The following is a 26,981-nucleotide window of genomic DNA, read 5'->3' on the forward strand; positions in this document are numbered from 1 at the left end:
CCAACAAAACAAAACAAGGCCTATGATCACAGTTGGTGTGACAAACTCCATACTCGAAAAGCTAGATAGGCATACACACTTTAAAAATCAGAATGGCCCGGAATGAATTGTAGACTGTGACTCAGTGAGTAAGCCGCTGGCCTACTAACCAGGAGATTCATGGTTCGCTCCCAGTGTTAATCGAGACAGCTGCTCGTCTTTATTAACCCGGTTGGTACAGAAAAGTAGAATGTTAACCCCCATTTCATGTTTTTGTCAAAAACAGTTTATTATCTTCTGGCTAGCGAAATTAACTAAATATTTCATTTGACACCTATCTCACATCTTATAGTCTGTTGGTTCCACTGTAGTCTCGGTAGTACTACTGTGGCTAGTCGAATACGTTGAGCAGGGCAAGGAAGGGGAATTCAATGCCGGAGTCAGTGGGAATTTCCTTTGTTGTCGGTGTCAGTCACCACCGTTAAATCGCACCTTTTAACGTCACAAAAGTGTAGTTGTCTCCCTTATACCGTAGACAAAAAAAATATATGAATTCCATTGTATTTTAATTTCCCTCTTAAAAGTGGTGACTTATGAAATGTTCGTCCTTCTTAGGTGCTTTTCACAATCTGTTGATATGATAATTTAGAAAATTGTTACATTAGAAAAGTCCGAAATTTAGTTTACATCATATTCATAGTCAAAGCGTCTTAAATTCTTCTACTGTGCATTACGATAGTGAAACTCTCGCGAGAATGAACGATGAGTCACTCGCAGCGCACCCTACATGACAATTTCCGCCCTGTTATTGAAGTACTGAAATAATGAACTGTTATGGGTAGAAAACGTAAAAATCGCTTTCTTCCGAGCTGATAATGTGTGTATATCATTCATATATCGAAAAGGGATATAGTACTGTGACCTAACAAAGCGACACCAATGAAAAGAATGGGGAATTCCGAAAGCAGCCATGAATTGCATCGGCCAGAACAACGAAAGGCCTCGATGCCAATCAGATTACCGATGCCAGATACATCCGAATTGGAACGGCGCTTTACCAAAGTTTTGGTAAGATATGGTCAACATGATATAACTATCATTAATATATCATTGCCATTATTATTTGTGTTTTATATATATAAAAAAAATTCTTCAACACTGGACTCGAGCTGTGGAGCAATTCCACTGAGAGCACCGCAGATTGTAATTAATTGTAAAGCAAAAGTTGTAGACTACTTAGTACTTCTGTGTTACGGTAACCTATTTTAGTGTATTTACATGTTATAGTTAAGTATAACGGCAGATTTCACTGACAAGTGACAGTTGGTTACAAACTGAGAAGTGTAACTAGTTTTTAAAGTATAACAAAGTGATTGACAGATGTTGTAATTTGATACAAAACACACACTCTTCCACAGAAGCTGTTAATACATAGATGTATAATGTTTATAACTGTAACATGAAATTAGAAGACCATTTTATGATTTCCTTCACAGTTAAACCTTGATTTAGTTCTTTTTAGCTCGGCGGACATGCGATAATATCTAGGGTTCCTTTCTAGACCATCTATAACCTATAAATTACATGACATGTACAGTGTATGTACTATGTAGTAGTACCGTATACAGCATATGTTTAACAATAATTAAAAAAATTTGTGTAATTCATGACTCATGCTAGTTTTGCAATTTTTTTTTTTTTTGTGAATGAAAATGTGAAAAACAAAATTAGTTTCAGCATGGTGACGGCACAGATTTCTCATACCTTTTCAACAATTAATGTTTTTTTTCAATGTAAATTCTAATGTGACTGTAGTCATATACCTTGGAATTTCTACATTTATTGATTCAGTGACTATGAATGAAAATATGTTGATTGACCTATTTTACATGACATTGTTTGTAATAGCAGTTAGTGTTACGGTTGGCAGTGACACATGTGACACAAACTGATTAATAATTGAATACAAGATGACAGGTAGATGACTACATGTATATATGTAAACAATATTCACAGCCTGTCTCTTCATTATAAAACCCACCTTAAGAATGGCATTTCGAGATTTACATGTACATGTAATGCTACAATTAATTATACTGTAGATTTAAGAGTATTTTGATCATTTTCAGTTTGGTTTAAATGTTAGAAAAGTCCTATACCTGTAATAGTTGTCAATAAGAACAAATAGTATATAACATTTTATTTACCTACACCAATTAATTAGTTTATTAATATCCTTAATCATTGACCTGTCAAAATGTTTTAGTTTTGAAATTTCAAGAAATTTGTTGAATCTTTGTGAATCTCTTACATATACATGTATTTCCGGTTAACTATGTACTCTCAGCAACAAACAAACAGTGTAATACATGTACGTCGACTGCCATCTGGTATGTGAAATATAGACAATGTAACGTACATGTACATATATACATGTACCATTCTTTGGATGTACATATACATGTACATGTACATGTATGTACACCTTGTGATTGGATATTCTAGTGTAAGCCTTGACAGATACATGTGTTCAGCACTCGAGTAAACAAGACTGTTTTATGACATAATTGTTTATCGATCATTTATGAATAGTCTATGTTTACAAATTGAAAAAAAAATGAGAAACCTCCTGTTTTTATAACATACATGTACAGATTAATGATTATTTGCTAATCCCTATAGAAATTGATGAATTTTATAATTACAACATGCAAAAAATACCTGACTACAGATATTAAATATTATCAAACCATATGAATTGATGTCACATCTTCAGTCGGCTTAAAGCATTGTGTGTGTATTGAATATCTGAAATGACAATTTTCAGATCCAATTCCTAAGCAGTGGGATGAAAAGAAACACGATTTTACACAGCTTACTGTACATGTAATGTATTATTTGTGAGTACATGTAAATTACCTTTTAAGGTCAGTGAGTAAGCTGCACACACTTGACTGAACATTTATATGATACATTATAATATAAACCAACATTTTTGTCATTAAAATTCTATACATGCCTAATACTTTTTCTTAGCCAAGGGATAGTCAAAAATCTACTGAATGATGATGATGATGCCCAGTTTTTTTTTAAAATAACACGTAACCTCTCCCATCTGATGGTCTAGAGAGTTGATTATGGGCTTGTCATTTGAATAAATGTCTAAATACATACATACATAATTTATATAACATTTGAAGCCAGAAAATAGTCCTGCAATAATAGGCAGATTTATATGTTCATGTAGACATTGCATAATGCATCTTTAAACTTTAATTTCTTCTCCCTGGGTCCATTCCATCTGTACGACTATAACTCAACATACACTTTTGCCAAAGATCATTAAACCTATTTATGACATACTTGTAGGTCATAAATATTAATGTCATAAACTTTATATTGATTCTAGCGACTACAGACTCTGTTCTGAGTAGCTGCACACAAACGTTGCTTTATTAAGACATCATTGTACATGTACGTACAGGGAATGCACAAGATTGTCAAATTTGTATACATTTTGTACATGTGGACGTATGTGGCAATGTTTGTAAAAGTACAATGGCAGTGCTGAGGGGTCATAAATTGTTTATCATTGTCTATAAGCTTACTTAATGAAATATAGATGTCACTCTGGTTCGATCTCAGGTTCGATCCCAGCATTATGGAGGACCTGGCAAAGACAAGAATCAAGTCGTTTGGATTGTCCAAAAGACAGAGTTCAATTGCCAGGGTGGTAAAGATCTCCTGAAAGTTGGAAAAGGGTGTCGGTAGGCACTAGCGCCACTGTCCGATCAAAATATTCCCCATACATGCTACATGGAGTTTGTCCATCTTAGGCATGTTTTATACAGAAAAGTACATGTGTAAGATATTAAACAAGACATCATTTATTTATTCAGGTACATACATACTGTACAATTGTTTTGAATGAAGTGTAAATCCTCCATGATACAGCACGTTTGTGGCTAAAATACCAAGCATCTGTTGTTACATTTCAACACGGTTTTACTCCCAAGATAATCTCAAGTGGACTAAGCTGAGTAAGGCCAGTAAAAAACCAGTCTATTTTTGATAAAATGTTTGGTGGTTTAGCATTTATCAACCGATCTTATCCAGCTTGATCCCATGTCAAAACATATTAACCACTCAGACCAACTGCATTCTTTCTTTTAAAGTAGAAGTTGGCCTTAGGACAATATTTACCTTGTCTTTATTTATCAGTCATTTTATTAATTGACCAAAACATACATGTATTAATGATGTAATAAACATTTTCCTTGTTAAATTTAATAAGGTATTATCATTCTCAGACACACCATGAGAATAAATGTATGAACTTCAGATAGACATAAGTTAAGATTGATAGATTTTAATAATTGGGCCATTACATGTACATGTAGGACATGTCACATGTGCCGGGTATCTTTTTGGTACTGGTAATCTTCTTGATCTCAGCGCTACACTTTTACAGAAAAAAAAAACCCTTTGGATCTGTCAATTAGAGTATGATCGCCAAGTAACTAGGCATGCTTGTTCTTTGGACAATTGTGCATCGATTGACAGGCTATGATTTTTTAAATGATGTCACACTCTGTACATGTACGCAGTATGTTTGTACAGAACTCAGTTTTATTACTGATGTATTGGATGATAGTGTATATTTGGCTTTTATTCTGGAATAGTGGACCTTTGATACAAATTATGTATGTAATTAAGTAGTTTGAACTAATTAACTGATTAATTAACAAAGAAAGGAAAGAATTTAGGTTTAACGTTTATTGTACATTCTAGATTTAGTGTATTGGGAATTTTATGTTCATGTCAAAGTAGAAACTCACATTTCATGTGCAGTTTGCAGACATTTAATTCCAATATGTACAGGTATGCATTACCAGCAGGTTTCAAAATTACAAGTAGTCACTTAGTCTAGGTAATATGTTTTCACATGGATGAACAGAAATCCCCTGGTCCCATTCAATCACGAACATTTGTACATGTAGCATCAAACTGACAGCCTAATTATATTTCTTAAAAAAGTGTTATTATGTAAGCTTACCGGTACTTATTTTTTTCCTTATTAATTCCATTAACAGTGTAACAATCAAATACAATAGCAAAGTCTTTTTCTGACTTTGTATAGTTTTGAGTACAGGTGCTACATAAATTAAAAATGTCAGACAAATTATTTCTACTGTGGACTAATAAAAATATTACCTATTTAATCAAGTGGATTACATGTACATATACATTGCATGCCGACACATACATGTAGCTCTGAGCTCTGAAACATGTTGGGGTTTTTTAAACCTTGGATCAGTATATAAATCAGATATCGTACATTATACCTGATCACACTTTCATTGTTTCTCGGCTTTTCACCTGATAAGGTGCTCTCCAGATTGAAACCAGGTTCATTCTAAAAGTAGAATTAATTAATACTTAACATACATATGTAGTCAATTAGTTGTCAAGTATGCGTGGGATAGGACTCTTGAAGTTGATATAATTTCTGTAGTACCTGGGATATGCCATATGGTTCTGTATGATGATATTACTGTACAAACAAAAATATCATGAATTTTGTACTGTTATCCCAGTGTTTTATCAAACTGTATACATTGGAATCAAAGAACACATACAGTGTACATATACATTAATACATAAATGCTAATCAAAATTCATTAGGCAATTAGAGTTATAGATATTGATTCAATAAGTTGAATTAGTATACATGTATAATACATTGTATACCGGTATACATGTACATATTAATGAGTTTTGAGTGAGGTGGGTGAAGCTGAGGGTAGACAGGAAAGGCACTGTTGTTTTATTTTACAAAATTAAAACCAGTATCACTACTTTATGATAACATGAAATGTTATGAAATGGGGTTTAACGTTTGACGGGTGTGATAAAAGGCTGCCGGATTTATGTTTTAGTCATTTCTTAAAGATGCATTATGTAAGAGCTAAATCTGTCTATTGTAGATCTTTTTTTTTTGGCCTCAAATTTTAATGCATATAAATTATTAGTCATTTGTTCACATGACAAGCCCATGATTAATTCTCTGGATCATTGGATGATTGTGATTTTGAATGGATTGGAAACCCCATCATTTAATAAATTAGTTTGAAAATGGATAATCAAGACTTTGTTGATTATTGTAACAGTGGTACCAATGAAAATCAAGACTACATGTGTACACGTACATGTACACTATTCTTCAAACAGTCATAACTTCGCTCAGAATGAAGTAGTTTGACTGAAATTTTTGATATAGTCCTTTTTTGTGACAATGTATCTATTTTTAAACTATTATAAGGAGAACTGTCAAGTCTTTATCTAAATCAAACATATTGCATTGTTAAGTCAAGTTTCAAATCCCCAATAGCGAATACGAAAGAGTATGTGTAACAATCACATTAGATAATACTACATGTAGACGTCTAAAATGTTGTAAATTTCTTCCTTGTTTAACACCACACAAATATCAAATGACAGTTAAAAGTTAAATATAGAAAGTGCACATGTTGTTTTCAGCTGTTACAAGATGTGTAAAATGTATAGAGAACTGTTCAAGCTGTTTAAATCTCCACACACAAGAAGGGATTTTTAACACTAGCACAGATTTCCTTTGCTCTTAATTTCTTACTTGTACTTGACTTTTCTATCTTTGTGTCTTGAATCGAGCATCATCAAAGTACATGTGTACACTGAAAATTGAATGAAATGTAGTTTTGTGTCCTACATGTACATTTCCTCTTCGATCAAGCTAATGAAGATAGACATACACCATGCAGTGTGCTGGTAGGGAAATTTGGGCCTAGATACATATAATAACTGTCAAGGGTTCATGTATATGCATGCCAAAGTGTACACACAGGATCTTGGTTGTTCTTCCCATCCAAACAACTAGGTGCTGTTCCTTGCCAGATCCTCCATCACTGACAAGGGGAAACAATGCTGGAAAATCTTGGTGAAACTTTCTCGGCCAACACCAGGATTGAACCAGGACCTCCTTGTTAGTGGACCATCACCATACACACTGAGCCACTGTGGCTCCTATCAAAGTACAAACATATGTATACATGTATGGTCTGTAATAGTAAGTGCAAGAGAAGCACACTGCATGCATACAAAACCGATAAGACAAATCTACGGACAAGAAAAACTACACAAAAATTGCAAATTACGGACAATAATGCCTATGTACATCCTGTGTCGCAGTAGAATATTGTTCTGCGAGATACAATGTAAGAATTTAATAATACAAAACATTGTAGTGTAGCAAGGAATTCGAAACCACTCAGATGACAATCAGCTACTTTTAAACTTGATACCAAAATTTGTTTATCAGCTAAATGAAAGTTCCGATATATTTAGCGAGCCTTCTTTATCAATGATTGATGTAGTATTAATATAATGGAGCATGTTATAATAGTAAATGGGTATATGTTTGTTTTTATAGGCATCAATGGATCTACCACCAGATAAAGCAAGAGTACTTAAAAACTATGATGATGAAAAGAAATGGGATCTGATCTGTGACCAGGTAAGTAGCTGATAATATACATGTACAGATAGCCATTTGCTTTCTACTGAGTAAGTCAATGTATAAATTGATGTGAGATCTCTAGTAGTAGGCTATGATTTGGTTACATGTACTTACAGTAAAGCCGTAAGGTACACGTTTAGTATCAAACTATTAATTAATAGATAAGTATTGGGGTAGAGATATACTAGAGATAAGATATAATGGTAACTTGGATACAAAAAACTAGAAGACTGACTGACTAGTTGGTTGATGTTTAAGTCTGCTTCTACTGCAGTATTTGAAATTAGCATTAGTCACAGACCAAAAACTATTCTGTAGACTAACAGGAATCCCCTTATGATCAGCGCAACAAACTACATGTACTTCATTTAACGTTTTCTCAGATTACATAATATTGATTTACATGTACATGTATGCCGCACTATATGAAAATATTGCATAATTAGTGACCACCGGACTAATGAAAATATGGACTAGTTAGTGATCATTGAACTAAAGACAATACGGACTAATGTACTACATGTATAAATACAATCCCTCAATAGAATTGTATTGTCTAATTAGTGAAAAGAAATGAAATGGAGTTTAATGTCCTACTGTTCTGCTCCTAAACTGGGCTAATGAAGACCGGCATACGCCATACAGTGTGCTATGAGGGAAATTTTGCCCCGAACGACTAAACAGCTGTCCTTGTCAGGCCCTCCGTCCTGCATCACTGTCAAGGAGAAACCACGCCGGAAAATCTGGATGAACTTTATCGGGCAATGCAGGGATCGAACACCCAACCACCAGGCTAGCGAGCCAGCGTCTTACCCACTTAACCACCGTGATCCCTGTCTAATTAGTGTTCATTGCATACATGTAAATGAAAATATTTGCTAACAACTTAATGAAAATATCTCTTTAACAAGTGGCCACTGGATGAGTGTTAATGTACATGTACATGTAACTTTCTAAAACATTAGTTTCAGCCCTGCCATGGTATTGGTAGGCTATCTGGTTGTTCCATGTAAATTTATGCATCACAAACGCAGAGAGTTTGTGTTTTATTTTTTCTGTTCAACATGAAATAGTCACATCAAACTAATTTAACTAAAGTCACATTGATATAGCCAGGTTGTCAAATTTTTACTCTAAATATAGGTTTTTCTTTGGTTAAGTATTCAAATATTAGGTATGTGGCTTATACATGTACATGTAGCTGCACTTATTGTGTACATATTTTGATTCATGTTGATTATTACAACACATTTATTGATAAACGTACAGTATCGGTCAACAAGACCCAACATTCCCTGGAGGTACAAGCTCGGTAGCAACATTTCTACAGTCTACACTCGGGATAAGATTTCTATAAAAACAAAAAGTTTGATAACAAAGAAGTTTCTGTTTATCCTGTCTGAAATTCTTACTCCTGAAACATGTTTTTCATTGTTATCAAAAATTCATGGGTTTGTCTGAAAAATTGGGTTTGTCTGCATGATCAAATATATTGCTTCATGTATGGTCTAGGTTTGGGTTTCGAATTCAATTTGTAGGTCATATTTTGGTCTTGATTGACAACTTGAATAGAATAAGTGTGAGGTAAAAAAGGTTAATGTTGAAATTGTATTCCCATTCATGAAATGATATGCTATTGTTCTAGATCTAGAAAATTTAATGTATGCAATGCGTGAACTGAGACATTAACGCCCTCAGAGGTAAGATGTCAGTCACTTTATACCCTTCACATGTACATGTATGAGTGAAATTATGCCACATTCTGCACACAGAGATCCATCTACATGTACTTGATACTCCAAGAATAGATCTCTGCTCTAAATGGTCGCCATATCCAAACATTGGTATACTGTTTTGTAATGCAGTTCTACTCCATTTCACATCCATTATACACACAAAGATTTAATAAACTTTTTCAATTTTATAAAATGTAAGCAGAATAAATAGCCTACAACAAAATTCTTGAAGTATACTTAGTGTTTTCAACTAAAATCATTGATTTAGGACTTAAAATATCAGTCAACTAGCTTTGTGTCTTTTCTCAACTGTAGACTAGACAGGCAGCCTAAGTTTAGTATGATTATACCATAACAGTAGTGATTTTGTGTATTCTTCTTCAAATTACTACTGTCGATTGTTTTTGATGTACATGCCAATGTTTTCTTTTGAACACTAGGTCCTCTGTCCTGCACTAATGACAAGTAGAAACTAGGCTGGAAATTCCAGAATAACTTTGTCGGTCTGCACTAGGAATAATCACAGGACCACATGTACATGTACCTGTCCTACGTTTGTGTTTGACAAAAAGTAGGATCGATAATTACCCATACCTATTTAACGTAATGGGTTTTCTCCAGGCTCTCTTTTATCATGTGATTTATTGAAATAAAGATCATGTACCATATATTAATATTTTTAGCGTAATGCTAGTAGACCATAAAATATCTTGAGCTACACATGTACAGTACATCTATATTCGACACCAAGCGTATGTTACATGTAGTAACTTTTTGCTCCTTTATCAAATATACATGGATATGTACATGTGCGTGTAATATACATATAATTTTGTAGACATTGCATTAGTAAGGTTCTATTATTAACTTTGGCATTAATATTTAACGACAGGGTTGAAAAATCATGTACATCAAATAATTGTTGGCCTTCACCAATTTTCTGACTGAAATCAGTTGATAGAATTAAAAAAAATCTGAACTAAGAGGCTGGCTGTAAGTGTCTAGATGATATTATTATGAGGTCAGCTTGTTGAAAGGTCAAGCCACAAGTAAATTTAGAGGATTGATCTAAGCTAGCTTACCAACTAATAATAATCACAAAGTCTTTGAACTGAAACGAGAGAATGTAAAATATGCTATCAAAGTTATAATATTAAAGTAAACATTACTTAAGCTATGCGAAATGATTTATATTAGTGAAGTTTTTACGCCTCCCAGCTGCTTTACGTCCTTCATAATAAATTTATCCTTTGGTCTCTTTTAAGAAATGAGGTTTAACTTGATTCTGTGTAGTGTAGTGTATTACAGCACTGCTGTCTGTTAAAACGTTTTACATTGAACAGTCGTTCAAACATAAAACTTGACATTGTTATCTTGACTTGTTCACACTAGTCACTTATCTAACATTTATGATATTACACTAGTTGAGAAACTGGGCGGGGCTGCTTTTAACAGCATAAAGATTTCTTGTTAGTTTTAAGTTAAAGTCAACATTATGTCTAGAAGTAATTATATTAAATCCATGTACACTTTAAGACTTGTACTGCAGAGCTCATAAAATAATGCCAGTTGCCCAATGCATGATGTAGATAAAATTTTACAAGTTTGTAATAAGTTTTTTAATGTACGGTATACATGTATGACGATATCGAGATGTTGGCAGAGAAAAATTATCTGGATTTTCCGGCGTGGTTTCCCCTCATCAGTGGTGCAGGACAGAGGGTCTGGCAAGGAACAGTGTCCAATCATTTGGATTGGACAAAAAACCCAGATCCTGTTTACACCTTAGCATGCATGTAAAAGGAACCCTTGACAGTTGTAATTTGATATCAGATTATATTAGTGTTACATGTAATTTGATATCAGATTATATTAGTGTTACATGTAATTTGATATCAGATTATATTAGTGTTACATGTAATTTGATATCAGATTATATTAGTGTTACATGTATTTGGATAAAATTTCACTTGAAGCTCACTGCATTACATACATGAGTATGCCCATCTTCATTAGCCCTTATATGGAGCAGAAAAGTAGGATGTTAAACCTGTTTCGTTTTATCAAATCATTGAAATCAGCTACATATACATGTATATGTAGTATGTGTACAGGTATTAGTGATTATAATAAAATGCATTTATAGAATGCCTTGAAGCCAATACAATGTACTGTTCATTGGGACTTTTACATTTTGTTTAACATGCATGTGTAATCAATGAATAATGATGCATACTGCTGACATTGACAAAAACAGAAATAAGACATTTTTAGATTAACCTACATGTATTCTGAAAATGACTAGATTTCAATGATTCACTATTTCTAGAAATCTGAAAATACACGAAAAATGAACCAATGAATGATTTCTGAATTAAATGAAATATTAAAGGCACACTCTGATTAAAACACAGATCCTATTTCGTTTTGTTTTTTATAGTTCAAAATTTTGTTTTACTTGTCTTTATTACACTAGGATCTGGAAGAGTTGTTATATAACCGACATTCTGGATGATGGCATGAGGTGCAAGGAACTGTGGGTAAACCACTAGAAATGTCAACGCTGATCGATTAATCACTTTCTGACGTCATAAGGTCAAAAGACGCATGTATGAAACCTGACGCGATCTTCCACTAAAACCGGTCAGATCTTCTTGTAGTGTAGGCCATCGAAAATATAAAAAAAACGAAAAGAAATATAGATCTGTATTTTAATCAGATTGGCTATGCATTGAACTGGGCGAACCACTTAAAACGTTAACGCTGGTTGATTAATTACTGTATGACGTCATAGGGTCAAAAACCGCTCGTATGACTCAGACACAACCTTCCACTGTCTACAACTGGTCAGATCTTCATGTAGTGTACATGTAGGTCATCGAAAGTATAAAAAAAAAAACGAAACGAAATATAGATCTGTAGTTTAATCAGATTGGATCATGCTTGACAATGCCTGAATTTGTGCATGACATTGTCTGTTACAAGTGCCTTATTGCCAGGCCTGTTGACACAAGTTTCTTTATTAAATTGTTATTGACTTTCATAAGGTTTTATTTTTATTTCAGGAACGTGTGCATGCTAAGGATCCTCCTCATGTATATTTAGATAAATTACGGACATACCTTGATCCGAAGGCTACTAGAAGTTCTAGAGTAAGTATACCTGCTTAAATGCTCTGTTTTTATATATACATGTAATTATATACACCATAGGTCTTAAATGTAATATTTGTAATAGAGAATGCTGTAAAATATCAAAAAACCTGCATTATGATTCATGATCATAATTAATTACCTAAAATCCTTTCCAACTTTAGTTCTAAGAGGTTCCAAATCTGTTATTTTCTATCTTAAGGAATATAACTTAATGGTTCTACAAATGTAGTTTGATGGGTTTTATGTGCTCAACATTAGAACATAGCATTAATGCACATGTTTTGGTGAATGTAAAGTTTACATGTAATGCACAATCCAGTTACTGTTAATGGTTATAAAGCATTCGTCATCCCAGAAATACATGTAGAGTTAGGAAATACATAATCATTTTTAATTATAATTTTATGATTTCAAGACATTTTGGATAGATTTGGATATACATGTAATTGATTATTACCTTTCTTCCAATTAACAACAATTTAGAATAGGATTACATAGCAAAATTATATTATTCAAGTCTTGATAAATGCAGAATTTTTTTAAAACAAGAATGAAATTCAGTTAAAGTAAGAGATGTTATCAAAGTTTCAAATATCCATATTTACTAAAGACTTTGAAATAAGAATAACTTTAAAAATTAGAATCGGAATTTGGTAGTCATAATATTAATTTGATATACTGAGATTTGATATAGACTCCTCTAAATTTGAAGTCTCTGATCATCATTTTAGGGATGTTAATCTCTTGCACACTAGCGTTTTATTAACGTTGGACCTCTAAATAGTCTTAATAGATTCTAAAAGGAATACATGTACATATATCAGTCCAAATATTGTTCAATTCCATTTGGTGTTTACAAAGACATGATGAATTTAAAATTTGTCTACATTCATCATCTTCTGCAGATGATATAAAAACAAGTTATGTTCCAATAGCAAGCCAGGACCACCTAATATCTTTTATTAACCTCTTTTTAATTCGATGGAATCCAGGCTGAGGACATTGATATTTTTATTTTGTTTTCTTAATTAAAATGTTCAATAATCAATTTGAGTACATTTTAACATGGATATTATCCAAAAATGATGATCAGCACTTTGAATTTCAGAATTTGCGTTCGTTAAACAACATATGTTTTTATTATTCTGTTATTGCATGCATGAATCTGATCAAAAATGTATCTGCAATAAGAAGGATTAGCAAATTCAGTGGTTCTAGAACACTTAAAACACATTACATGTACATGTAGATGAAAGACAATTAAAAGTTATAACTTTTCATTTAGAGTTTAAAAGGCTGTTTCTTTAAAAAAAAATAACAACCAGTATTTATCTAGTTAATGGAGCAACTACTGGGAAGATGGTAATGAAACAGCTTAACATTGTAAGACCATGACATGTAACAGACATACTACGAATGATTCATTTGTTCTGATTGTAAAATTAAATTAGGTTAAAACAGGAAATGTAATCAAATATTTCAACACTAAATTAAAGTTTCTTGATATTTGATAAGCAACCTACTGTACATATGTAGGAAGTGATAAACGCCTCAATTCACAGAATTATTATTGGTCTAAATGAATTCTACAATGAAACTAACAGGAGCTGTCATTCAACAAGTTATTGACGGCTTTTCTTGTCCATTTCAGCAGATAATGTGTATGACATTACAAAATGTGGTAACATTTCCCCAATGCACCAACAGTGTATGTTAATAATTCAGATATATATATATATATGAGTCCATTGATTTTAAAGTTCCAACTCGCTTTCAACATATTAATCTCTCTATGAATAGATGTCACAATTGTTTAAGGTCCATTTAGTTAGTATGTGCATAAGTAAAGGCCACTGATCAAAGAGAATTGAAAGACCTGTTGTCTTTTTGAAAAATATCAAATATAATTTGCTCTCTTGATTATCATATCAATGAATTGTCGACTTTTCTTTGAAGTGCAACATATGTTTATGGCATACATGTAGGTTAAATTAAAGAAACTGAATGTATATTTACATTTACAAATATATTGGGTATATTTAGGTTATGTGATATGATATAAACAATTTTTTTCTTAATCTTTTGGGACCTACATAATTAAGTACATGCTTGGATGTACATGTAACAGTTCAAAAAATTTGCAGAAAAGAAAAAAAAAATTTAAAATTAAATAATTGTGACTCATTCAGCATGATCTTTGAGCATGATGGACAACTTAAGAAAAATACCCATTCTCTTTTGTTGAAGGAAAGACTCTAGATGTTCAGTGCTTTTAACTCCTTTCCATAAATATCTCATTTGAACCGTGAAATACAGTTGTACACATTGATTATGTGAATAATTAACTGCTTATTAAGTTTTTAGTTGCTTTGGAATGTTAAACCACTTGACTGTGATCTACTGTAGACAACACATGTTTCATTTTTAAATTGTCCTAAAGTATAATTTTAAATTGATTACTTAGGGCTTAAGGGGTGAAATTAGTTTAACAGACCAATGGTGGAAGTAAAAATGAATCCAGAATTGCTTGTTAATAATGTTAAAAAGCTGAAATGTAGGTTCAAAATTAATTCACCTAGAGTGATCAACAGTCTTTGTTAACGTGATAATAAAATACGTGTACGTCTTTAATATAAGTATCAATTTCGAAGTTTCAAGAATTTGTCTACAATCAACTTTTGACTTGTAGTTTAAAAGGCACACAATGTACAAATATCTTTCTTGATGCCATATATTTAAACTGCAAAACAAATATGTTTATGTAAGGGAAATGATATCGACTGTTGTTTGCTGGTAAACGTGTAAAAATTTGTTCATGTGGCGTCGCTTTGATAATAAAAAAAAAAGAGAAAAAATTGGCATCTGGCTTATCCAGAAAAAACACTGAAAGTGTACATATAAAGGGTGCAGACATTGCGTGCTATAAACTGGTGGAGAATAGTTAATGGAATACTTATTGCAGTCGTAAAAGATATTGTAACATGTCTAGGTGTGAAATCTGCTGTGCTAAAAAATACCTGTATACACAGATTGAATTGATGTTAAATTCACCTCATTTGAAATAAATAGAGTTGCCGTTTGCGGGTTAAGTGAAGATAAGTAGAGTAACATAAAAATTGCATGCCAGATCCTGCCAAAAAAGGGTGTGTGGCCAGCCAGTAGTAACTTGATGGATAGAAAAGGGTGTTATGCACCACAGCACCTCCTACCATCACAGCTCGATTTTCTATTTGCCCTGTGCATTAACCAAGTTCCGTGTAATGTAACAATAACACTTGACTTGTAACATATAACATCAAATTTTTTTACCTGGTAATTTACAATTTGTCTATTTCATAATTTTAAATAGAGAGGACCTCTTTGATTTGGGTGAAAATGTAAGTTTCAATAAATTCTTTTGATGTGGCTATCTTTCTTCGTTAAAGATTGTACACACAGGTTATTAACATGTTGAAATGTAACCATTCTTTATTCAACATTAGAAAGTATATATAGATGTTCATGTAAAAAAAATTAGAAAATATAACCAACACACCATCTTCCACTTGCTCTAACAAAATTAAAGTAGAGATTATTTTCCCATCATTTATCAACAGACCTTAACACATCCGAATACTCCATTTGAACAATTTAATTACATGTATCCTGAATCAAAGATGTCTTCTTCAACTGCCACATTGTTTTGGTTGCTTTGTGACGTTTAATTTTAATTTTGTTTTATTTTATATAAAATAATTTGAAAAAAGTTTAATTTTGTGTTTATTTTGGCTTCTCTAGCTCTTTGTTAATATACCTGTACCTACTGTGATTGTAAGTAACATGACACCTGTCAATCAATCTTAATTAATTAGTGATCAAATATATGACGTACATGTACAATGTACGCCTCTAGTCCATATATATATTCAGTATGTTATTCTCTATGAGTTATACTGGAACGTCACTATAGTGTGGTTCACGGTAAGACAGGGTTTAGTCTGAGACCACTCAAAGGATCCTCATTAGCATCAGTGGACCCCAAAACACCAGCATATAGTGAAGCTCCAGTGTACATGTTTTCATGTTAATTATTGTGCTTTGTTGTTCTAACAAACATGCTGTTGATTTGTTATATTTATTTATTAAGCTTATTAATATACAAATTATGCAAATCAGTTTGCTTCTTGTTCTGAAACTCTCTTGATATAAAATTTGCAGATATACATGTAGCAGGCCTGGAAATACATGTAATACAGAATGTCAGGCCTGTAAATAATACAAAATGTCAGGCACTAATGAACTAAACCTGACATTTTGTGTCGGATATGTATTAAAAATTTAGAAAAAAATGGCAGGCACTACAGGAAACATGTCCGACAAAGCCTGAATTTTTGCCTGACAATGTTTGTGACGGGCAATTTATTTCCATGCTTGATTTTGCATATATAGATAAGCTACATTTATCTTGAAATAGATGCTTTATCCTTTTCTTAATACAAATCAGCTTGTATTAAAGACGATATCTCTTGTAGGCTATCATATTCAAAGCTTTCTTTCTTTTCAAAACAAAATATGTACAAAATGTACTACGTGTACAATTTGTATAGAATTTTGTTGCCCAGAAAATATTTTGTGTTTGTGTGTTAATTAAAGAAAATTATAGCCTTCTATTTTAAACTTAAGTACATTGTATGTCGACGCATGTATATAAAAGAATTCTTTGTGATAGAAATCAGACTACGTTAAATGTTAGAGGAACAGAATATTATATTACATACATGTAGTATAGATTATGATTTTAAATAAATAGGTGTAAGATTACATCATCATAATTATAGTACTCCAGTTAGTCATACAGTAAGGTTTAACTTTAGTCTACTTCTATTACTGTTCCTGGTATCCACACATCTAAAATGACTGTTTGCACATTTGTACATGGTGCTTAATGCCAGCTTCCATCGTACCGTCTTCATAAGCCCAGTTTGAGCAGAACAGTAGGACAAACCTATTTAATTTCACGCTTCCATGGAGAGGATGTCACAGGTTATCATAATCTGGCTGGTTTCTTATTCTCTTCATTTATCCCACTCCAAGCTACATGAAGTCTGAAATATCGGACCCCTTGGGGCCTCTGATAGCTTTTTTGCCAGATGTTAGCCAGCAGGGGGTTAAAAACTGTAGGCCCTTTTTATTGGGAATGTTTGTGGATAACAGACAAAAAATTATACATACATGTACATGTATCTGTAAAAAAAATCTCAATCATTTAACATTATTACCACACTTGATTTGCTACTTGTATTATGTATGTTAACATTTACATGCTCAGTGACTGGTTTCATTAAACTAGTAAAACAATGCAGATATTGTTAAACAGCATTGAATCCTGTGATGTTATCCCTCGTGCTTTATAACCGTTAAAAATATAAATTCTAAAGATTATGCAGAAGAGTTGACTTCTCAGGTTTACATGTACATCATGAGAAGATTTACTTGAATCCCAAAATTGGGTATTTGGTGGCCGAATGGTTTAATGCGTGCATTTTAGATCATAAGGTCTGTCATTGAGTCAAGTGGTATGGTTTTGATTCCCCACTCGTACGTGACAAAGATTATGGTCGCCTTTCCAACCTCGTGGAATGACTCCAGCAGACTTGGAAACATGCTTACTGTCAAGGACAAACTGGAGGAATTCTGCAAAATATACATCTTGTTGCATTTTCAATGAAATATTCTTGTTCCTGAACCATAAAAATGTACAAGTTTTACTATTATCTTTATTGCAAATTTGAAGGAAAACACTGAATAGATATTTAACTGTTTAAGCTGCTAAGAGCTTTTCTTTGTTTAGATTTCTTTGCTGAGGTCTGGGAGTACTTTATTTTAGCTTAAATCTTGAGTTAAATATATACTCTTTTTATATTGAAGCTGTGCTGCAAAACTCTTTGCTTGTAATTCACATTTTTCTATAAATACAAACATAAAGACAACTACATGTATTCATACATCATTTTATGTATAAGGTAAGCCTCTTATTATAGAACAATAAACATGTCCCATTATATTAATTCATCACTCATCATGTCTATTATCAAAACATTACTTCATGTAATGCATGTCCTACAGCTTTTAAACTTTTCTTTAAAAACAAGAAACCATCTTTTATTACTGTACATTAGCCAACTACATGTATTAGCGTTTAAGGGCTATAGTATATATCCATAGGGCTGGTGGACAGTGCTAAGTTTCCCCTTGAGCATCATAGATACAAATCATTCATTAATTCTCACTGAAAGATGGGTTCCCAGAAAAGTATTTATCGGGTGGTTATTTCCAATAAAAGTATGGTAATTTTGGTATATACATGTATATGGAAAGAAGAGATATCCAATCTTACTAGAAAAATACTGGAATCCCCGAAGAACACTCATGGAGCATATACAGGACAAAAATGTAAGGGTTTCCCTAATCAGCAGCCCGACGATTAGGAATTTCTGCATGCGTAATGTCAAAGGTCTCATGCGAACATTGAGCGCTTGATGTACAAGTTGATAAACTTTATGAAGAGTTAGACATACAACACTTTCTGAGATAAAAATGACGGAAAAAGACACGGGTAGTGGATAATCCGAGAATTTAATTAGGATTCGATATTTGTAATAAATAGTAAGCGATAAAAGACAACATTGTCTTATGTATGAAATGAATTCTCCTCTGGCTTCCAAGAGAGGTAAGTCACGTGGCGCAAACATGACCTGGTTTGATCAAATTTTTATAGCAGGACATTCCTTTGCAATTACAATGTTTGAGAAAGATTTAAAGCAAAGTTATAACAAATTAATAAGTTTGAATATGTTTTTAGTCCATATATACCATTAAATCACCCAGTTTGTACACGGGAACCCATCTTTAAGCTGTTACATGTGTATAAACAATTTCATAATTTAAAAAAACCTCCTGTTTGTATCTTCAGAGAGCTTTTGACATCATAGTTATTGGCAAGATTATGATAAACTTTGGACTGAGAATAACCTCTGATCCACCTCATATTATCATATACTATACATGGATATAGTAGATTAGTACATCTTTATCTAGGCGTACATGTAGTTTGGTTCCAAAATCCTAGTAGATCAGCTGTGGTAAAACTGACATACATACATACATACATACATACATTTACTACAATCTACAGTACATACATTTGTACATATGTACATGTACTTGACCATTTAGGACAGCTTTAATGTTTATGTTAAATATTCATATTAATATGGTGTTGCCGTTGTCATGTCTGATTTCAGTGAGGGTCCAGTTTGATGGGATTCAACTCGCACCGAAAAGTGTACATTAGAAATAAAATGTACATACATGGCAATAAAAATTTAGTTCTTTTGCCAGAATTTTCTCTGATTATTACCGCCGCCCCCACCCCATCACCGCTAAACATCTATTTGGGTATATTTCAGGTGGATAAAGTCTCCTGGACCCTACACCTAATATAACCCCCTTGAACCTCTGCCTCGTACACCTATAAATATCCATCAAGTAGTATGTTGTTCTTACAACAACTGTGTAGTCTTTGACAGAGATATAACTTGATACTTTAAGATTCTCTAGATTTAAGGAGTCTCTATTTGTGTAAATTATTCAATTACCAACTGTTTATTTATACAACTGTTTTACCTCCGGCTAAAGGTTAAAACTTATTAACATATCTTTACAAATTAAAGATTCATGAACAAGAACTCATTATATGTACCAGTACAGGTATAAACATTTCTTAATAAATTAAAGATTCATTAACAACAGTTTGATAAATTAATTAGTCTACTTTTTTTTTTGTCCACTAATCTGACAATAGAATGTGAGAAAATGCTGGTGAGAATCTTAAAAACCATTTAAGTTTAGAGCATAAGGGCAATTTAGTTTGCAGTAAGCAAACTTGACAAATACAAAGTGGACTATCCTTTTATGGTAGCCTACTGACTTGTTACCATACTCTAATATAATTCCATTGATGATCAGTGGGGATTATCATTAATTGAATATCTACCTAACAGAAGGTATAACACAGAAATATATCTAAAGGGCGCCATGCCCCCCACCCCCATTTGGATTATAAAATAATTCTTTATTTTAAAACAGGTTCTTGTCCCAGATCACTGAAAATGGCATTTCCAGGCTTTTAGTTTTCATAATCTCTGGATCCGCCCTTGTATCTAGTAGTTTGTATGAGACAAAATACTGAGATCCTGTGTATAGCATTGACAGCACATTTAAGGTCCTGGAAATCGAATTAAAGCACATTTACAATGTAGACTGTAGCCCCATAGTGCACACAAATAGTGTATGCCCACCTTTAGTAGCCTAGTTGGTGCAAATCACTAGGATGTTAAACCGTGTTTTCTTTAATTGAATATTATATAAAGAACCTTTCCTTAGTTCAGTACATGTAGGTATGAGTAATAATGATCTAATATAATTAAACATACAAAAAAGGAAAAGATTAAACTATACATTTACAGTATTTGCCTAAATACATGTAAAGTGCTCATGCTTTCCAGAATGTCGCCATTCGCGAAAGTGTCTTGTTAAACTTTAAAGTGAGTGTCTTGTTAAAGTTTATTTCGTCAATTATTGTTCTCATCGGTTACACAGGTTATTCGGCTTAAATGAGATAACTCTGATGGCAACATGGATGGAGTAAAAAAATTTGCTGATTTTTTTTCTGATTGTTAAAGGATGCTCGCTCACTTATTTGATCAAATATGGTATTACGGGTATATTATTTCTATGTACACCAGTTACAGTGTTTTTCCGGGTGTGACAAGAAGCTATTCTTCCTGTACATGCTTAAAGGAAATGGAACAGACAACAAAAAGTAATACTCTACTTAGTCTACTATATTGGTTTGATTGTCAATTCCCACAGTTGATAAAATGCAATGGGTATGTCTCTTAACCACAAAAATGTCTAACAGTAACTTGGAAACCTTCCTTATTGCTCTTTGTGGTTTTAACAGAAACCTTCCTTATTTACAAAGGAACATACAAATGTGTAACAATAATGTATTATAAGAAGGGCTAATTTAGGGTAGACTTGTATTAACAGAGCTTTTCAATGTGTTTATTACAACTATTATAAATGTGAATGTCTAGATTTGTATTAATTTGAACCAGTACACTTACAATACAAATATATGTAATGTTTTATGACTTGCTATTAAACACAGGATACAATTCTTCAGAATACTATTACCGTTTATTACATTTCAACTGTTATTCTCAAGTTTTTATTACGCAATCGACTTCGCCATTTTCGTCTATTGATATTTAGACTAATGGCTAGGAGTTACATGTAGGAAAACTTTGTTTAAAATTTTTACGCCCACATTGGATTTAGGTCGTACAGTGTCATCATCCATCTTTGTCTGTTGCTGCATCCAACACTCAAGATAGTAAAGTGATCATCCAAATGTCTAGACTTGAAATTCATACACAGTATGAGATGACGTAGCCAACTTATTTTTAGCTAAATGCACAGTTATTGACCTTAAAAAGCTTGTGCTCTAGCTAAAAGTCTGGGATCTTAAGTGATTGACTTGAACGTGCTTATGTTCATAAGATGAAGAACCCTATTGATTTTCTATTAGTTCAGATATATACTTCTGAGGTTTTTACCTTTGGTCGTCCACCTACAACAACCCTAGGGATTGTTTGGACGAATTTTTCATTGTCTGGCAACCAGACTTATTCAAGGATGGCTATCTTTGATGGACTTCTGAAAAGAAAACTAGTACTAATTGTTTTTGTGAGAATTCAAGGTAAAAGATCTTTGATTGCAATGACATAGAAGGTTAATATCTGAGCTGGGTCCTTTTACACGACTAAAATTTAAAGTGTTAGTATGTTGGCATTTAGGTAGTGAAATGTACCGTAGTTTACTGCCTTACATGATGTGAAGGTACATGTATTTACGAAAGTATTTACAAAATCTCTTTATTCAGACAGACAGTAGCCTTAGTACACATAAGTTAAGTGTAATTGTTAGGTCATTCAGGAATTTTACACTCAGAGTGTAATTTCCATGCTATAAGCCTTTAAACAGCCTTAAAACACTCCATAAACACTAAACAAGATTATATCATGACATGTACTGCACAACAAAGACTGAAGACTTGAACATCATGTTACACAAGTAATTATTTTAGGTCTAACTCAACCCACAGGATGTGTATCATCTCTGTCAGTGACATTAACTTGATTAACATTTAAAATTACAATAACATAACACTAATATTATAACCTGCCATAACATGATATATGGTAGCAATAACGCATCCCTCTATAATGGAATCTGTAAGCTTAATATGCCTTTCAGACAGCAATAAACTAGTTCCAAACTTTCTAACCCTGGAGATTTAGCAATCACATGGAGAATATGAATTATGAGCGAAAGCAATGGCTTGAGGTTATAGTTAAATTATAAACTATAGGAATCCCCTGCAAACTACAATATTGTGAAAGTTTAATCTTTAACAGGAATATCTGTCCAGTATTTACAAAGTTATGATAACTTGAAATTTCATCAATCTATGCTACTCGAGAGTAACAAGCCGCTGCCATTTTCCATTGGTAGCGAAGAAACCAGATGGGCCTAGTTTAAATTCAACTGAATCCAAGCCGTGAGATTATGTAGCTTTGGTATTCTGATTTCGTTTTATGATAAATAATCAATCTGAGTAGGTACATATTTACCGTATATTAAGCTGTGAGAAATTTGATAATTTAGTCAAAACGCAAATTACACATTTAAAGTAGCTAAGTCTCTAACTCAATTTCATCCAAAATCTTTGACATTGAAAACACGATTTATTTGTCGGTTTAAATCAACATTGATGTTGTGATCTTACCGGGAAAAGATGGCCTTCTGATATCCAATATTTAAGACAAAATAAACATTTTACAATTGGTACACGAATCATGTACCATAATGCGTTTCAGCGCTATTTGTAATAAGGGACTCGAAAAACGAGGCTAGGCATATTCCACAAGTCATGTCAAACAGTGACGCTATATTCTTATCTGGAGAGCATGTCCAATAATCAGAAGCTAGGGATTGAAATTCAATTGAAAATACTGGCGTATTTCACCGAACCTAACTGATTAAAAATTACAGTAAAAACGGAAATGATTGAATGTAAATCAATTTATATACATTCATATTACATTATTGTATGCGTTGTGACCCATTTGTGTCAATTTCTAGGACACAAATATTTAAGTTTTATTTCTACTTGAAACTAGTAATTTCCTTAAAAGCTGAAGAAATGTGCATACACCAAGCTATAAGTACATGTACATGTACAGTCAGTAAATTTTAATCCGACTCGTTCAGAAAGCAAAGATAATCTGTTTTGGGAGACAACACCTCTGGCATACAGGTAGCAAAATATATATAATAGTTTAGCATCACCAGGTTTCTTACACTACATGTAGCTTAGCCTTTCGGATGTAAACGATGTATTAGGCATTAAAACTAGCTGATCTACATGCCTTTCTCTCCTGTTTATTTGAATTGGTGCAGCCCTTTGCTGCCCTTGGGGTCAAAAGATATGTATCAAAGGTTAGAAAGATAAATTTTCGTGATCAGATGGATTTGATGGGATGGACGGCATTTTACACTGGAATCAACTCTCACACTCTCTCTTACTTTTACTGTCTATTGAGCAGGCCTGGAAATATGGATTTCAGTTACAGTTGACAAAATGTCAGGCACTTAAATTTTGCGTCGTACAAGAAAATAGACAAATCTCTGCCAGACAAAATGACAGGAACCGGAGAAATAGTAACTGACAGAGTCTGGATTTGTGCCTGACTTTGTGACAGTTGACTTATTTCAAAGCTTTAAGATGGGGTTTATACTGCAGTCTATTTTTCATATTGAATCAGTGTAACTGTGTTGTTGGTTGGACTTGAATCATTCAAAATAACACATTTGATAAATCTCCTCATAGTGCTTTTAATAAATAATTTTAGATACTTTAATCCTAAGTGCTAGAAAAAAAAAATCTCCAAAGTGTGGATAAAATATGGCATGATCGATAATATGAATTTGTTGTAGATACGCATTTTGTGTTATTAACTTTAGATTTTTTTATCAACGTTTTATTTTTTAGTAATTTTATTTTAATTATGATTATATGAATGTATATGTAGTTGAATAATTTATTTGATTATTGCAAGGCATGGGTTAGATTCCATATAGCCATTTACAAAAATTGAACAGTTGATGCTGTAATGGAATTGAATTTTCTATCAATCATGTTTTAATGCATAATTTTTTTTATCATTTTATGTACTTTACAACATGAAATTGTGGTTGCAAGAAATTATTGCAAAATTGCTTTTAATTGGGTTTTATAGCGAAATTAGTCCCGCATAGACAGTCTTAGCTTGCCAAGATGTAAAAAATCAGAGCTTTCACTTGAAAATTTTGGCCAGCTGGTCAATTTTTGATATGTTTTCATTATTTCGGATTAGCAAGATGTTTTTTCCTAAGACAATCTTAAGCATTCTCTCAATTATAAATGTATAAAAACTATAAATTTAACTGTTTTTATTGAGTTTTACGGTTTAACTCAGCACTTAAAATTGAAATTTGAATTTAATTGCAAGTTCCACTGTATTTTATTGCCCCTCTCCTTTCATGAACAGCAATAAATTTATGCAGGCAATAATTTCATGTTTGGAAAGTGTACAGTGTCACAATATTTGTAAATGTAATCTTCCAGTATCTAATTTCAGTCTCATAGAATCGTAATTCATTTATCATACAACCATTTGCTGGTAATCGAATATCAAGCATTTATCATTATAATAAATACTACACAATATCAAGGATATATTTTATAAATTTAGACTGAGATATGGTATCTTTTTCCCTGATAAAAATGTCATTTAGATTTATATCATGTTTATTTATAATAAAAGTAAACAGAGTGATTTAAATATAGTTTTATGTACATGATGTATATATGTTGCAAACACTTGATAATTCTCTTTACAATTTCTTCAAGAAGCGCAAGATTTTGGGCGATTCAACCTCAACTCAAGTGCTGCGAGATCTGGAGATCTCATTACGAACCAATCATATTGAGTGAGTATTTCTCTAATTTTATTTTTGAACATTTGTTTTATTTTATTTTTATCAGGACTAAAATAGTGATTTTTTTGGTACTATAACAAAATGTCATGCAAAATAATATATTAGCTGTTACCTGAGAATCTGATATTTTGAAGTTGTACAAGACCTAACAATATCTATTAAACATTGAAAAAATACAAATTGACAGGCCTGACACAACTGGATTTGCCTGATACTGTCTAGGACTGGTGCCACTTATTGTTCTAAAATATAATTTGAACCCATCAGTCCTACAGATGAGATAAAACATCTTCTTTGACAGTACTCATAGAAATCATAATTGTAAGCATAAAAGAAGATTGGATAAAATAATGCTTCATACTATAGTGCATACATGTATAACTCAAATTTCTCTTCTTCCCAAATGCACATGACTAGAGAAAAAACATTTGGGTACTTGCAGATTCTTTGATAAATGTGTAAAAAGACTGTCTATTTTTTATAAATGAGTAAAAAGACTGTCTATTTTTCAGATGGGTTCGTGAATTTTTAAGTGAAGATAATCAGGGGTTGGATGTTTTAGTGGATTATTTGTCTTTTACACAAGTAGTTATGAGGTAAGTTTTAATTCATCAATCTAATCAAGGTGTATCATTGATCAATGATCATGCTTAATTTGATATGAGCCATGGTGTCCATGTGAATAGGACACTGGCTCATTAATCAGCAGGTCCTTGGTTTGATCCTGTGTGTTGGCCTGTTTTGCCTCCCTTGTCAGCAGTGCTGGATGGAGGGCCTGGCAAGGAACAATGTCTAGTTGTTTGGATGGGACAAAAAGATGAGATCCCATCTGACCCTGACAGTTGAAATTGAAATAAGAGTAGGCCATAGCACCACTGCCTGGTAAAAATATCCTTCATTGCACTCTGCATATCTTCAGTAGCCCGGTTGGTTCAGAAAATTCAAACATTGTCCCATTTCATTCATTTGTTTGAAAATTTCAAATGCCCTAACCGTTTCTCTTTTACCATACATGTATGATAAATCACTATCAGTCTAAACTATGAAAAGATCTTTTAATTCGATAGTTCACTGATGTTTACTTTATTATCACCTTAGGCTTGTCATCACTCATAATTAGATTGTGGTTACTCCCACAAATAGTTTATTAAATAAGTTATTAGCTTCCAAGTTTCTGTGGTTGTTAGGAAAGTAACCTCCCCTTGATTAGCTATCCCAATCCCCAGTTGACAACTAGCTTTCTTTTTTTTTTAGAAGTGGGAGCCATGGCGGCTCAGTGAGTAAGACATTGACTCACTAACTCGGAAGCCCTTTGTTCGACCCCATTTCGTTGGCCGAGAAAGTTCATCGTGATTTTCCGGCGTGGTTCCTCCTTGTCAATGGTGCAGAACCGAAGTCTGGCAAGGG

General features: G+C 32.9%; 1 protein-coding gene across 5 annotated transcripts in view; it reads left to right on the top strand.

The window, feature by feature from the left end:
• The first annotated feature begins 765 nt into the window (after window positions 1-765).
• Window positions 766-26,981, top strand: part of LOC126832026 (formin-like protein) — a 46,011-nt gene continuing 19,795 nt past the window's right edge. The window contains exons 1-6 of one of the 5 annotated variants that reach the window (XM_050562709.2): window positions 766-1,047; window positions 7,448-7,531; window positions 12,336-12,422; window positions 14,077-14,133; window positions 25,489-25,565; window positions 26,087-26,170. In XM_050562709.2, the coding sequence (XP_050418666.1) occupies window positions 919-1,047; window positions 7,448-7,531; window positions 12,336-12,422; window positions 14,077-14,133; window positions 25,489-25,565; window positions 26,087-26,170 (518 nt within the window). In that variant the 5' untranslated portion in view covers window positions 766-918. Of the gene's footprint in view, window positions 1,048-7,447; window positions 7,532-12,335; window positions 12,423-14,076; window positions 14,134-16,202; window positions 16,236-25,485; window positions 25,566-26,086; window positions 26,171-26,981 lie in introns of all 5 variants that reach the window. The other 4 variants (XM_050562710.2, XM_050562711.2, XM_050562712.2 and 1 more) reach the window with 4 other exon arrangements.

Source organism: Patella vulgata, chromosome 9 (genome assembly GCF_932274485.2).
Source record: "Patella vulgata chromosome 9, xgPatVulg1.2, whole genome shotgun sequence".
Lineage (NCBI taxonomy): Eukaryota > Metazoa > Mollusca > Gastropoda > Patellidae > Patella > Patella vulgata.